General features: G+C 37.1%; 1 protein-coding gene across 1 annotated transcript in view; it reads right to left on the bottom strand.

The window, feature by feature from the left end:
• Positions 1 to 6,345: 6,345 nt before the first annotated feature.
• LOC122160860 (vitellogenin-1) overlaps positions 6,346 to 15,623 on the bottom strand; it is a 41,522-nt gene continuing 32,244 nt past the window's right edge. The window contains exons 27-35 of the mRNA XM_042819793.1: positions 15,080 to 15,222; positions 14,427 to 14,565; positions 13,087 to 13,225; positions 12,187 to 12,373; positions 11,671 to 11,768; positions 11,225 to 11,319; positions 10,960 to 11,119; positions 9,606 to 9,767; positions 6,346 to 6,596 (exon numbers count right to left, since the gene is read on the bottom strand). Of these exons, the coding sequence (XP_042675727.1) occupies positions 6,478 to 6,596; positions 9,606 to 9,767; positions 10,960 to 11,119; positions 11,225 to 11,319; positions 11,671 to 11,768; positions 12,187 to 12,373; positions 13,087 to 13,225; positions 14,427 to 14,565; positions 15,080 to 15,222 (1,242 nt within the window). The 3' untranslated portion in view covers positions 6,346 to 6,477. The remainder of the gene's footprint in view (positions 6,597 to 9,605; positions 9,768 to 10,959; positions 11,120 to 11,224; positions 11,320 to 11,670; positions 11,769 to 12,186; positions 12,374 to 13,086; positions 13,226 to 14,426; positions 14,566 to 15,079; positions 15,223 to 15,623) is intronic.

Below are 15,623 nucleotides of genomic sequence, written 5' to 3'. Positions count from 1 at the left end.
CCTTAGCCCTGTCTCTTATACAAGACAGATGAGGAGACTCAAGGTTCTTCTCTCTGCACCTTTAATTTAGTGATACCCACAAAAAAAATGCAGGGTCTGTAATTACAGTTAGTGATGAAACAGTTCCCACCTATTTGCTTACAATGATTAATGGATTGAATGTTCACCTGAGATGTGAAACCCAAATTGTATCTGTTTTCAGGCACAAAGTTGCAACATGTAATGCAGCAAGTTGTAAGAAACCATTGGTGCACTACGGAGCGTGTTGTGGAGACATCCAAATCAGGATCAAATGGAAATGGTCCAGCCATATTACAGAGTTTAATGGTTATCAGTATATCTGCAGTGAGTCTGAGGTTATGTATAGAGATAAATGTCATGGCAAGGTAAGCATTTCACTACTGGTTCCTGTCCCAGCCTGAGTCTACATCAGTCTTCCCACAGATCTGTATATCAATCCCAAATTCTCACGGTCATGAACAAATTTTGATTATTAATAGTTTGCTTTTGAACATTTATTCCTGGATTCCTGCTTATATGTTAGATTATTTTGCTTAAATTAGACTGCATTTCTTTTGATATAATTATCTTTTTGTCAGCTGGTGAGAAAACAAAGCATCTCTTGCTATAGTAAATTTTCTAGCACATGAGAGACAAATATGACCACTGTTAAACAAGGCACTTTAATATTTTTATGTAACCCAACATTCTTTATAGATATTATTTACACTTGCAAAGGTAAAGATAGTATGTAGAGAAAATAATCTGAAAAAAAATAGAGGTTGGTTAGTTTGGCGTATGTTAGTAACAAACAGACAAAATTTGGTGACTACTTACCATATTTTGAAATTAATTTTATTACCCAGAAGATTTTAGGAGTCATGAAGGTGCCTTGAAACCACAGAACTGAGAGAGACCGACCCATTTCCCTGGTGAGATAAAGCACAGATATAGCAAAAGCCAGTGGGTTGTTATTTCAGTACCCCAGTTTAGCACTGTATTTGTTATAGTAACCCTAGCAGAATTCATGCAGGAATTAGGGGTGACTCTTCAAGGATTATCCTATCTTCAAAGTGCACAATTTACGTAAAGACAAAGTGTATCAAAGGCAATAGAGAACGTGATTATCTAATAGCAAGACAAAAGCTGACTTATGCGCAATATCATGAGTCTCTGCTAGCTGCTACTGGCAAAGTTTTGGTTTAATTTAGCCTTGATTAGGTAGACAGCAATTGGAGTATTTAAGATAATCTACAGAGTCCTTGGATATTCAAACTCCTTATGTGCCCTGAACTCCATTTGTGCCAAAAATAATCTACCTTTAATATGATTAGTGTAAAAAATATCCTGGGCCCTAAGACAGTTTGTAATCACAGGTGGGTGGAAGCCACATAATGAAAGAACAGTGAGAAGGAAGTTTGTAGATCTCCAGAAGCTCCAGAAGGCTAACGTTTTCACAGAGGTTTCAGTATGAATTCTGAGACTGCCTGAGTAACTTCCAGCTGAGGTGCTGAGCTGCTTTCTCCTCTGGAGGCTTGTTTCTATAGGTTGGGTAAAAGTTTGCTGGGATGCCCACATTTGTCCTGCTTACAGAATCTGAATGGGCCACTGGGCAATAAGTGGGGAAAGAAAGGGTTGGCAGGAAGAAACACACTACAGATGATGAAGGGAATGCTGTGATCGTATCCATCTGTACGTGTATATGATTGCTACTTCTCAAAATCCATCTGAAAGTAAATTTAATTGTGTTAGGACATGTTTGTTCAATGTGAATTGCAGCTAAGTGAACTGCAAGAGAAAAAGAGATTTTTTTTTTTATTTATTTTTTATTTATTTTTTTTTTTTTATGTATTAGCACCTTTTCAGGTACCGTAATAACAACCTTTCAGACTCCTTTAGGAAGGACCAGAAGTACTTTTTGAACATCTTTGGATTTTCTTAGCAAACTGGTCTCTCAGCCCTGCAATATAATTACTGCCTATCCAGCAATGTTGGAAGAGAGAATGTCTTTTGCAGTGTCTTTTTCCTCCAGTGACAATGTGAAATGGTACTCAGGTACAGAATTGTAACGTATTTACAGGAAAAAAAAAACCCATACATAGTAATCAAGTATGGAAGATAGAGGGGGAAAAAAAAAAACACTTCAAACCTTGATTAGAATTTATATTAAAGTGCCTGGAACGTATCAGACCTATAAATAAACCCTGGAGATTCAAACCGTTGTTGGTAAATAAAAAAGCCAGTAGATGGCATAGGAGACCTTGTATTCAGCATTCAGCTCAGACGGCTGCTAATAGCTCCTCTCATCTGCAACCGCCTGTGTTGTCTCTGGGTTTAGCCCTAGCTACTGAATTTGCTAGATTCCCGAGGTTTCTTATTCATGAGCTACACTTAGATCCGCACAGTACATTTATTTTTAGGGACAACTAAAGTTCATTTAATAACTTATTTGAACATGCTGAGTAAAAGCCTGGCTCTGGTGAGTTTAACCGCAGACTTCATTCAGTAGGGTTAGAATTGTGTGAGTTATTTTTTTTTTTTTATGCTCGTACTGGGGAGCAGGCATTTCGTTTCCAGGAGGGGTCTGATATTAGTGGCTTTGTCCTTTCCTCTCACACTGCAGCTCCTTTCTCTGGAGCACAACAGCCATGCTTTGCTGTGAGTCGCTGTGTCATTCAAAATTAGTAAATCAAAAGAGCCCGGTCTGATGGACAAAAGGTTGGTTGCCTTTGTCTAGGCTCCAGCAGCCTTTTGCCTGTTCCACTGTAATAGCAGGATCCAGTTCTATGTTTTTATGATTAATCTGCTAACATTTAACCAAAACTGTCCATGAACAAATGAAGTGCATTGTTTTGATTTTTTTTTTTTTCAAATGTATCATTATTATACTATTGTATGAATCTGAAAATGAAAATCCTCAGTCTAGCAATAAAATATACTTGTGGTTATGAGATCTCGTGGAAAAAATTATTTTTCATCTCTAGAATCGCCAAAGAACTTGCAAAAGGTATATGGGACTATAAATTCATAAGCATTTCTGACTACATCAAGTTGGTAAGTAGTGATATCATTCTGATGCAGTAAATAAGGCACAGAAGTCTCCAACTCTTTGCAAAACCAGATTACAGAGCCACAAAGGCAGGATTAGGACTTGAGTGTGGCCCATGTTTAAACCTGCATCATTTTTTTGACAATTTCTTTCTTTTTTTAAATGATAGTGGAGTGCTATAGTTGTGTGCTCATTTTCCTTGATTTCTACAGCAAAGTCCAAAGTTCATTAATTCATGTCGTTGAGAAGTACTAGAAATGAAAAGTTGAGTGTATAAGAGATCAGACTGTGAAATATGCATTTTAATACTTGGTAGGCAATGTAACTGTGGTTTGCTTTATAAGACAGGACAAGCGTAACTTCCAAATGAGGTTTAAATCTGGAGTCCAGATATCCTCCCAGATGGATTGGAAATATCTATGTGGTGCATTAGGCACTCCAGAAGGGCTTTTTTGCACTCATACTGTTATTGCTCTTAATTCTATTGGCAAAATCAGCCAGTTCTCAGTGCCCAGTGCCAACCTCAGGCTTTGCTAACTTTTGTTATGTTTGGATTTTACAGCTGGAACAATCAGTGGAGTCAGACACAGGTACCCATCTGCCTCAGCAAGAGGGTACCAACAAATTTGAATGGAACAGAGGAGAAAGCAACTCCTTGGTGATGGAAGCAAGAAGAGCTGTGTCTAATGCATGGCTTGAACACTAGGCAAAGGTGTGTGCCTAGGCCTTCTTGGGCTGAGCCTACTCCCAGGCCCTGGCTGTGTTAGTAAGGAGATGGATTGTGAATTCACTGCTCGTGTTCTGCTGTAAAGGGACATGCTTGTCTTTTCTTCCTTGTGTCTGGGACAGTGCATGAACTAAGCATTTCTTTAGGATTGCTGTGTTTAAGCCATCACAGCATCCTGCTGGAGGGAGCTTTGCTTCCTTTGAAAAGCAAGGTCAGTGTGAACAGAGTAGCTTCTGCTAAGGGAGAGGGATGTGTGGGGGGTGTACCATGAGCAGGTCACCTTTTTCTGCCATTAGCAGAAGTGAATTTGCTCTTCTGGGGGCTGGGTTTCTGGAGTGGCCTTCGTGCTGGAGCAGGACCTAAAGTGGTGCTTCACCAGGGGCAGGCATGACATGGCACACTGCAGCTTTTAACACTGTACAAGATGTGCTGTTGTTATGTATCATCACTGTGCGGAGAAGCTAATGTAAAACCACTGATCAGTTTCTCTGAAGTTTTTTTCCAATGATTTTAACAATTTGTAAATAATTTCTGAGAGAAGACATTTGACTTTATGAGCTGTTTGTATTTGTTGTACTGTACATTCCAGTTTGATCATTGTTAATTAGTGTCATGCCTCTGTGTTTTACAGTAAGCAGAATTACTTCTCTTACTAATGGCTCTTTGCTACTACTAAATTCCTATTCTACTCATTGAGTGTGAAAGTTCCTTTTTCTTCCCTCACTGCATTTCTTCACTACCTTTGACTTATCTGGAGCGGTTGACTGGCAAAAGTTTCTTTTATAAACAAGCAGATTAAAGGGAGAGGTACTGGATTAAAGATGACAGACCGCAGTCTGATCCTATGAAAGTCAGTGGTAAATCTCCCATAAGCCACAGTGAAAACAACGCCAGGAAGAAAAGGGCTCTCTAGGTGCAATATTAGTGTGATTTTAAAGAGAAGTGGAATGCATCATCTCCCCTCTTGTTTGCAGCTGACTTTTCTGGAGTGTAGCATTTCTAGTGAGTTAGCAAAACACAGCTTTTGTAATAAAGCATTCATAAATTCCCTGTACAAATGAAAACACAGTGTGTTGGCCTGAGTTTAAACATCCTTGAGCAAAAATAAATAAATAAATAAAAGCTGTTTAGTAGAGTACTGGCTATCTGACTGAAGGGTCAGTACATATGAAGGTTCTAAAATATAACATATAGATTAAGTCAAGTCTGCATGACATGCATGAACCCTTCTGTGCATACTGTAGCCCTGCTCTGCTCTCTATTCTCCAGAGGTGAGAGCTGCTAAGGTGAACAGATGATTGCCATATGACATTTACCCTGTGTCAGAGCTCAGCCCATGAGGCTCTGGGCTTGGACAAACACTTAATAGCTTATTTTCTTCATTAAGTAGTTAAGTAGATGCAGTGCATTGAAGAAAGAACAGGTCTTATCTAATTCCAAGTTAGTTTCAAGCTAGTGAAAGAAAATAAGAGTACCTTATGTTACTTGTTTTTCTGATTTTGAACAAAAAGCCTGGAGAAATGTTATTCTGTAATTGTTCAGCTATTTAGTCTTCAGTTCTCCTCTTTCTGATAGCTCAGTTTATACTTACAAAGAGAAGTATTTTCTTTAATGACAGTTTCCTGGCAGCATTTGGGTTCAGCACTGCCTTGCCCATACTAAGGCACTTGGCTGGTGGTTGCTGTTGCCTGCTATGGAGCACATCTCATGGCTCACTGCATGGCTGATTCCTCTACAGGGGAAGGAATATTGTGCCATCACATAAGGTGTGGAGATGCCACCTAATCCTGCTCCCCTGGGGTGGGAGGGAATTGCCTTTCTGTGTAGGCCTACTGAAAGCTAGCAGATTGATAGTCTACTGGTTAAACACACAGTATGACTTACCTCCTTTATTTTAGTTTTATGATGCAATTGATCTTACAAATTTCTATTTTTATTTTTTTTTTTGGAGTATTTGGATATATTTTTGTTCTCTGAAGTTTTTGAAGGCATCATTTTCATAGGCATACAATAGAAATGGTAAACCAAAATATATATATATAAAAATCCTATTCATACTTTGAGCTTACGAAGTAACAGCACATCCATTGAAATTGAAATCAAAATGAAGACTGTGTCACACACTATAGCTCTCTGGAAAGCTACAGTGGGAGTCTAGCAGTCCAATTCATTCCTTTGTAGAATGTACTAAGGCTAATGGTCTTGCTGGGAATAAAATGTATTTTTTGCAGAATGGTTCCAAGAACAGACTTTTCTCAGAAAAACATAAAAGAAAACAAATGCTTACTGTGTCTTTAGTATGCTAAATATGAAATTCTTTACACAATGGAATGTTAGCAGTAGCTGTAATCATGTTTTCCTTTCATCACCTAGTGAACGTAATTTTAAGAGAGGACTGCTATAATTATATTTCAGATAAAAAGAAGCAGAATTTCTGGATAGTATTATGGTTGGTTTGATTGTTTTGTTGATAGGGAAAAATAAAGAGGGAGACCACATGAATACTTATTTAATGAACAACATATTTATTAAGCTGTGCAGACTGTACATAATGCATTTGACTTTGGATGCAATAGAGAAATCTTACTTTCTTCAAGCACATTTCTTAGTATTTCATTACAGCTATCACATTCCTTCTTATCTGTCCCGATACTCAATTATTTCTGTAGTATGTCTATAGCACAACACTAAAGAATTTAGCTTAACTACAGTCACCAGTGCAGGTACAATCAATGTCAGAATCCACAGACTCCACAACATCCTCAGATGCAGATTTCTTATCGCTGCTTCTCTGCCATTCCAACAGGCTTACAGCAGTATCTGTCAGAAGAGAGAAGCTATTGTTAATGAACATCAAGCAAATTAATACATTTCAAGGAACTCCTGTTTTGATGGCTGCCAACTCTGTCATCAAGTAAAGAAAGAAATCCTGCCCCCACAACTGACATCTCACTGACTCATTGACTTGGAGCAGGATTTTCATCAATGATACAATTACTATAATAATTCCCTAAAACCCAAATGAATAATATTTCATGAAGCACAATGACAACAGGCAGGAGCCAGTGAAAGTGCTGGAGGTAGCCACTTTCAAAGTAAGACCAAGTAAGCAATCTCTTTTAATGTTATTGCTGCATATCACTGCATATTTCAGCTGACTATTTGTCGAAGTTCATCCCGAAGGATAAGCCCTTTGGAGAATTTTCAGAGGTTCATAAACTTCTAATTAAAGTTTCCCATATATTGTGAAATCTGACAGAGCATTGTCAGTTGCAGTATTAACCTTACCACACTGCTTTATCAACAGCTTGAATAAGCCATATCCCTTAATGCTGAAATAATCTAAATGGAATAATAATACTCATCCCCCCAATAAATATTCTTAGATAGTTGAAGGTTTATCGTTGCATCTAGAAGAATATTAGGACATCCATTTAGATTAAGTTTGCATAATGAGAATGGGTAAGGCTTTCATAGTTTTACTTCCAATTTTTTTTTTTATCCCTCAGTTAGACAAAACATTTAAAACATGCCATCTTTCATCACAGGAAAATCTGGAGACTGCTGTGTTTGGTCTGTATTGGTCACTTCTCTGCTGAAATGCTGGCACTCTCCTTGGCTGAATTACTGTCCAACCTCAAGCACAGTTATTTTTTCATAATTATCTTGGTGCCAAATATTTTCCAGAAAGGTTCTTGAGATGCTTTTTTAAAAGAACATCGTATTTTCAAGCTGTGAAATGGGATCTGCTATAGAAATCTGAAATCTGCTATAGAAGTCTGAGTTCTATTTTTTATAAGTGTTAATTCTTGTTATTCATGAAGGTAAGCTGTGGGTCTATCCAAGTTGATATCCACACAGGAAATAGTCCCCTGGGCAAACCTGATTGCAGCTGAAAGCCATCATCCACCTGGATAGGATTGGTGGCATGTTTGGCATGTAAATTGGCTTACGGACTTAAACTAGGTGTAAAGCCTGCTGCAGTCATGATACTAAGACTATAAGTTCATGGATATGAGGATAACAGGGGCTAGTCTATAGCCTTGAACTTCATTTTGTCCTTTCCTTACTGGTGACAGTGAAGGGGTCCTTGTCGTTTGAGACAGTAGATTATCAAGTCTGAGTTCTCATACAAAGAGCTGAGGAAAGGTTTTTGTTCTGTGCATGCAAATACATGTTCACTGCTTGGGAAAGATGCAGATTTTATTTATGCTGCTCCAAATCATTGAACAAAAAATGAAAAAGACAAGCTTTCAAGGGTTGGCCTTGTATTCCTACTGATCTCTTCCTTGAGGAAAAACAATTGTCTTGGTTTAAAAAAGCAAAACCAAACAAAAAAAACCTCACATGGCAGCTATTCTCCTTCCTCCACTCTTTTCTTATATCTAAGAAAATAGAGAAAATTTCAGATAGATAAAATAAGGTCCTTGATTAGGAGTGCTGTTAGCACACTTCCCAGACTCTGTTTCAGTAAATGAACCAGAGAAGGCTGCAGGTGCTGTAAAAATAGCACTGGTTGTGACAACTAACGTACTTTTTTTTTTTTTTTTTCTCCTGATTTTCCTTTTTTTTTTTTTAACACGTTTTTGTGAGGGAATGAGACAGCTTTATTACAGCCTAATATTCTGAGGCAGTAAGGGGCCTGGGGTGATGACATTTCGGAGATACAGACTTGGATGCACAAAAAAATCTGTGAAGCATGGATGTGACAAGGTTTGGGGAGAGTGTCTTTTTTTTTTGTTGTTGTTGTCATTGAAAGAGCGTTCTTTTCATAAAAGGATGCATCTATTCACTTCTCAGGGAGTTGTCAGAAAACTATTAGCACTTTATCTGAGGTACCTGTTAAATAGACTTGTAGAATGTTGACTATTACAGAAAGATACTCATTTTGGGGGTTGATTCAGCAGATATTTATCACATGAGCAAAAAGTGCCAAGTTCTGGATAGGTGTTTTAAATCAGAAATATAATAGTGTTTCTCAATATAGAAATTCACTGGTTTCAGTGAAACTACACTGCATTATCCCAGCTGTGATTTTGGCTAATAATGGTTAGCATGGAGAACAGATCAATTTAGCAGATATTCTCAAGTAGTGGTTTCTTTCTATGGTATCTGTGTACTGAGTGTCCATTAAAAAGATTTAGGAAGGAATGTACCAGAAATATCTACAGATTCAAGTCTGGATTCTCGTCTCAAACTCGTATGACTGTAATGTATTGCTGTGTTTTGCAATCATGCATTACATTCATGGTGAATTTGTGTAAGTGAAAGGAGAAAAAGACTCAGTATTTTTAAAAATCTTGAGTACAAGTTTGTGTGTATAAAATACCTTTGAAAAACAAACTGATTTTTGGAGCAATCTAGAGAACATTTCAGCAATGTGTTTTTTGCTGATGTATTGCATAGTGGTGTAGCATGGCAGGCTAATCACAGCAGTCATGTCACACTACTTGACTGACTTTCAATTGCCTTGCTTGCCCTGGCCTACACAAAATTGCAGGCTGTAATGTGCATAAAAGGACTTACTGTTGCTTATCATGACTTTATGGAGATCCTGAAAACGTGAAAAAAATTTTATTGATCTCTTCTGCCTTTTACCTTTTACCACCTCAGATGTTTTTCTCAGATGACGCTACCTGCCATCATCTAAACTAGCTCTTAGCAAGCCAGTGCTGTCAGTGTTTATAGCAAATACTAATGGGATTAAAACAGCAGCTCAGAGAGGAGCTGGAGCCATACAGTTCTGTGTGTGGCTGTGCAGTGTTTTGTTCTTTCGAGTGCTCTGACAGAGATCCTACAGTACGTGACACAGAAAGAAAAATATCTTACCTTTTGGGAAACAGTGGAAGCCAACCTTAACAGAAGTTTTTTCAATTGGAGTACAGTCTTTCATACATTTCAGTACTGGGTCAACAGAATAGCATGTAGATTCCTCTCCATCAATAGTAGGATTTCGATTCAGCTTCATATAACTGCGCTGCAGTTTGCACCCTAAGAGGAAAAGGAAAGGTAGTTAAAATTGTAGAAATAAATCCCAATCGATCCTTGAAATAATAAAGGTCCATATTTTCTCTTCAGCTTTTATTAAAACACAGGTCCCTGACAAACCATTTTCACAGTAGCAAGGTTATCGAGATAGGATGATAATAAGTTGGGGGACTGAAGAAAGATTCTGTAAGGGGAGCTATATTTAAAATCTAATTGCACAATATAACCCAAATGGAACTGTGTATACCCATTTTTTTAAAACTATATAATACACAGAAAATAACCTCTCATATCTGGAAGCTATTAAGAATAGATACTGCAGGCACAATGGCTACTTCATTGCATTAGGAAAAATGTCAACTGTAGTGAATGGATAGAAAAAAAAAAGGCAGCATTTATATAATAACATCAAGGATAATTTTTGTATTGGATGTTTTTTATAATGCTGTAATTATCTCACTAGAAAGGTATAATGTAACTTAACAGGATCCCAGCTATGACTCTGCTTCCTGACATACAGATAAGTACAAGTCTGCTGCCACTGAAGTCAAGGAGAAAGCAGCCATTAACTTCAATAAAGTTGTCTCAGGTCCAAGGTAAATGGAGATGTACAAAACAAAACTGTATTGATGTTACGGGAGACCATCATTATTCTTCCAGCTCCATGTGAGAGGAAACTTTTACCTTAGTTGTATTTCTAAATATTTCCCTGAAATTGCACCCTCAGATGATGAAGAACAAAAACAAATTTTGTGCACTCTCAAAAATTTGCATATACTTCAGATTTGACCTACTACATTCATAGCATGCAGTGTTTCATTAAATTAAGCCTACGGAAAGCAGCTACAACTGCTTTGTCTCAGCAGTAAAAATCAAACTGACTTCAGTTCGGTCAGTTTAGATCTGAGTTTGCCTCTCAAAGAAATAAGCTATTCAGTGTAAGAAATTATGTTAGAATCAATTCTTTAACATTGAACTGCAAGTGAGACAAAGACTTGCAGTATTGTATAATCTCTGTGTTCACAGGCAGCATTTTAAAAAGTCAGTGGCTAATGAAGTTAAAATGTATATATACTACTATTATCATTTTAAGTAAAATACTGCTTTTAAAAGAAAAAAAGTCTTTCCAGCTATTGGCAGAGGAAATCTGAAATTGTATTCTCTCCAAGCATAAATTGTTTTCAGATCTACTCACCACCAGAGCAGGTTTCTTCTAGCAATACCCATGAATGAACAAAAGCGGAACAGCTGTGTGCCTGCTTATGATTTGGCATTAGGAGTTCATTGTGCTTTTCTCTGTCATTATTTCCACAGATTCCACAGGTCTTTCCTCTCATCCATGAAGTAACAGTAACCTGTAAAACAGTGCATCCTTTTAGTGAATATTGAAGTGATGATCTGTTATACTGACAAGGCACTAAACAGATGGAAAGCACTAGCTCTGAAAGAAGGCACCATACCTTAAGGATCTCACCATCAAAATTCACGTTCTTCAGTCCATGTGTTGGTGCTTCCACAATAACTCTTGTTCCATTTTTATAAATTTTAATATTGTCTGTAAAAAGATAGTTAATCATAATTTTAAAGTAATGGAGAGAATAAGTAGCATAAAGTACATCATTTTCCTTCACAATTACCACTGTTCTGCTGTATCAGAAGGTTTGGAATTGTTGATGTTTTGTTTTGTGGAGACATCGAAAAGAGAAGAAACATTCCATTCATTTGTAAAAACATTCTACTGTGGTTTCCTGTAGTTGGAACTTACTTTTGTACCCAGTCTATTAAATCTTGAAATGAAAATGACATTTCTTAACAGTGTGATGTTTCTGTGAAGCTTATAAAAAAAACACTCTTGAAGATACTTGGTTTCTGAATCAGTCCTAGAAATGTGGGTATGAAAGCTCACCTTTTTCATACTCAGAAACTCCACTGCCTGATAGTACTGATTCTTTATTGCATGTCACAAGCAGAGACGAATCTGCTGCAGGACAGATTGTGATGTTCCTATAGGAAAAAAAGGAAAAAAAAGAAGAAACCAGTGGTTAATTTAAAATGCAAGGTAGAGATATTTGTGGCCAAAGCTAGCAGAGAGCTATTTTGAACATTTGGGTTGCGAATGAGTGACTGAGCTGCTCTCAGTTCAAAATGCAGAATGTACTGGAACTTTGGATGCTGCGATTCAACCTCTGAAGAAAAGACAGTGTGAGAACTTATGGAGCAGGTTATAAGATCCTGACATCCTGACAAGATCCAACACTGAATATGAGGAAAATGAAAATAAAGTCTGTCAGATGAGAAGTCGGTAAATCCTCTAATATATGACGGTAAACTAATTGCACCCAATCTAGACATCTCCCTTCCCAAACTAACTCTCTGAGGTTTTGTATCTAATTATTGAGCCTTCAGAATAAACCATACTTACGCTGAACTTGTATTTATGTGAACCTCTCTTGACAAAGACTGGTCATCAACTTTTCTTGTGGTAATGATGAATTTTGGATATTCAGTACAGTCTTGGGCCACTATCACATTGCAGCTTTTATTGAAAGAACATGTAAAGCTCATGTGATCAAATGTTTTGAAATCTCCCTCGCTGACTTCACATGTGGCTGCAAAACAAAACCAGAAAAGAAATGGCAGATGTGATAATGGCATGGTGTGTTGCTGCAAAGTACTGAAGACAGCTTCTGTGTGATTGGACTACACAGCAAATAGAAAAAGAACTTCAACATCTCCTTGGCAAAATCTTTTGATGCTGCCAGTCTCTAAGAACAGATGTCACTACAGAATTGCTAACAGACATATTGCTAACAGACTATATTAGTATTGATTTTGATGACATGCTAAAAGCAAAACTCAAGACAGTGATTAAAACTTACTGTCTTCAGAAACTAAAAGTAGTAACCATTAAAGAACTAGTTCACATTTCCCAACAGAAGTGTTAGACACCAATCACTTAAAACTCATATGATTTTTTTAAATAAAATAACAAACATGGCAGAAAATTAATTATTTGTCTTACACCCATCAAATGATGCCTCTCAACACAGAGATAGCACCTTCTCAGAAGGGGCAAAAGATTATCTCCACAGCTTGCAGATAGGAATGATTCCTAAACTCTGAAGATTTACATAAGTTTAAAGTCTCTTCATCCACCTGCTAGTAAATGTAAGTGATAAAATGAACTGCTGTGAAAGCAGAGTTGGAGACACTAAGCTTCTCTCTAGAAGAACAATATGGGTAAAGACAAGTCCCAGTTGTCTCAGAGGATGGATCTACAAACATTGCTTCCTCATGAGACAATCATATAAGTAGTACTTACATTGATCTTCTTGTGCTATTTGTGAAGCTATTTCAGGAAGGAAATTCCAGGCAGTGATATCTCTAGTCTCATATGATGAAGATGATGGCCCTAAGGGCAAAGTGAATGGCACTCGGAGTCCCTGATAGTAAAGCGTTACCTGAAAAAGTAGAAATGAAAAAAGCATTAAGATATATTGAGCCATATTGCTTGTGATATCACTGCAAAGAGACAAACAAAAAAGACATCCTCGAAAAATATCTTGAAGATACACAACTGTAGTTGTGTTAGTCTCCCTAGGATATGCCCAAATCTAACGTTTTTCTTAGCAATCACTCTCTCTTCTGGTCTCAATTCCTGACTTTTATGAGAAATTGTTAAGAACATTAGAAAGTAATCTATGTAGATGAAGTTTAAATGATAATTATGTGACTTTTGAAAAACGATTTAAAAATTTAAATAACTAATCTGATGGATGTGTTTGGCAAAGTGAATGTCATCAGTTAAAGGCTGAAAAATAGCATGATGTGCCATGGTGGTAAGATTTCTTACTTTTGTAAATACAAAAGACATTTACCAAGAGCATCAACTTAATGCCTAATGTTCCTACTTCTTCATTATCATGTAATAAAGATCCTGCAATTCTGAAGCACAAAGGAAGGTTAAAGACACACTAATTTCTCTGTTTATGAATAGCGAGCTGTCATTAATTTACCACAGATCCATAGGGGGAAACTTTTAAAGCAGCGCACAGGGATTTCGTGGACAAGGACCAATTAATCAGTAGGATTCTGCAGATCCAGCCTGTGCAATCTGCTGAGTGTGTAACTAACTGCTTCGATTTAGTTAAAGCTGAGTTAAAGCCACAGAATTATCTGTGGCTGTCGTAACTTGCTCAGACCTGTCTCATAGAGTGTGGTCAACTGCAGCTGCGGGACTGAAGCACAAACATAATTAGATGCTGCACTTGGCTGCTGTGGTGTGCAAGATGTTCTCAAGGTCTCCATTATCTGCTCCCAGGCCCATATACATTTCACAAAACTGTCACATAGGATTAAAAAAAAGCTGTAAGTGTAAAGCAGTCATATTTGAAGCAGTCTGGGCCTAACCACTGTTCTCATCATGGAAATAAATTATTTCGCTATAGTTTTCTACTTCTGCTTGTTGTCCTATTTCACCAAGGCAGTACAAAATCAAAGACCGTATTCAATACTAGTATTTCATACTCTTGTTATCGGGTATATAACAGCTTCTCTTTAAAAAAATATGATTAATTTTTCATTTTTAATATGAAAGTATCAAAACAAATAAGTTCAAAATCCATTAACGGTAAGGAAAAAGAAAATAAAATTGACACATACCCCAGGAACTTTAATTACTGTATCAATTGTTCGTGGAGATGTTGCAGCTGCCCGTAGAATAAGTTCACGAGACGGGTTTTTCTGATGTGCCTCTGAGAAGCCCAAAACAAGTGCCGCACCAGGAACGTACTGCATGAATCTAGAGATAAATAAGATGTGACAAACTCAGCTCCATGAGTAAAGACAGATATTGGAGGGTGAAGATTGCTGGCATTTCTGAGAAATCGGAGGAAAAAGTGGGAAAACTGAAGTCAAAGAAAAAGTGCTTTGGGTAATTCTAAACGGTTGATTTTATCCTAAGGAAACACATTGTTTTTATTTTGATCATTTTAACAGTTGTGGGTCATTATTTTTTAGAAGACTGAATAGAAGGACATTTCAAAACAAAAAGTCATTTTGAACCCAAATATCTAATCATTTAATAAGGGAAATGAAATTAAGCATGTCAAATTTTAAATATTCGGAGGATGCCTTTTAATATGAAACATGTGGGGGAACTAGAAGACGTTCAAAGAATATGTTGTGCCCCTGAACTTGTGTTTTCTCCAAAACTATCTGTATTCAAAAAATCATCTATTTCTTTCAGTGCATTTGTAATGCCAACTAGTGTATAAAAGGCAACACAACAGTTTAGGAAAGAACAAAGTACGTACACTGTGCTCGTCTTTTTTATCCAGGAAGGAACGTTTCCCCATTGTACCTTCAGCTGCATGGCTGGCTTCCTCGCCAGTTGGCCCGTGGTAGCCAAGGCTGCTATCCTGTAGTCTCGGCACTCCTTGCCCCATCTCATTCTAACCTTTACAAACAGGAAAAGACACCCAAATTTCAGAAAAGAATCGCAGAAACATCATTAGTAATTTCAAAATATAAATTTTTCTTCTTTCCTGAAATTTCACATTGATTTTTTATGTTTCTACATCTTTTCTTTCACTCTTAGATGAACCTCTTCACACTAAGGTTTGCTGCAATTTCCTGAGATTTACTTAAACTTGGTAAGCTAATAACAGTATACATTTTGTTCTAGAAGAATATTGAACTAAAATGTCTATTAGTCTTCTGCAATGTTTCCTGTACTGAGCTTCTACGTTTTGAATGCTGAAATGACAGGATGAATTAATTAACAGCTGCTGCAAAATGTAGAATTTTGTAAATTATTATCCAAATATTTGTTTCCTTCATAGGTGCATTGGAAGTACA

This window comes from Centrocercus urophasianus, unplaced genomic scaffold, assembly GCF_019232065.1.
Source record: "Centrocercus urophasianus isolate 14NV4802_14NV808 unplaced genomic scaffold, USGS_Curo_1.0 seq_18, whole genome shotgun sequence".
NCBI lineage: Eukaryota > Metazoa > Chordata > Aves > Galliformes > Phasianidae > Centrocercus > Centrocercus urophasianus.
The sequence above is the reverse complement of the archived record's forward strand: the minus strand, read 5'-3'. Positions and strand labels throughout refer to the sequence as shown.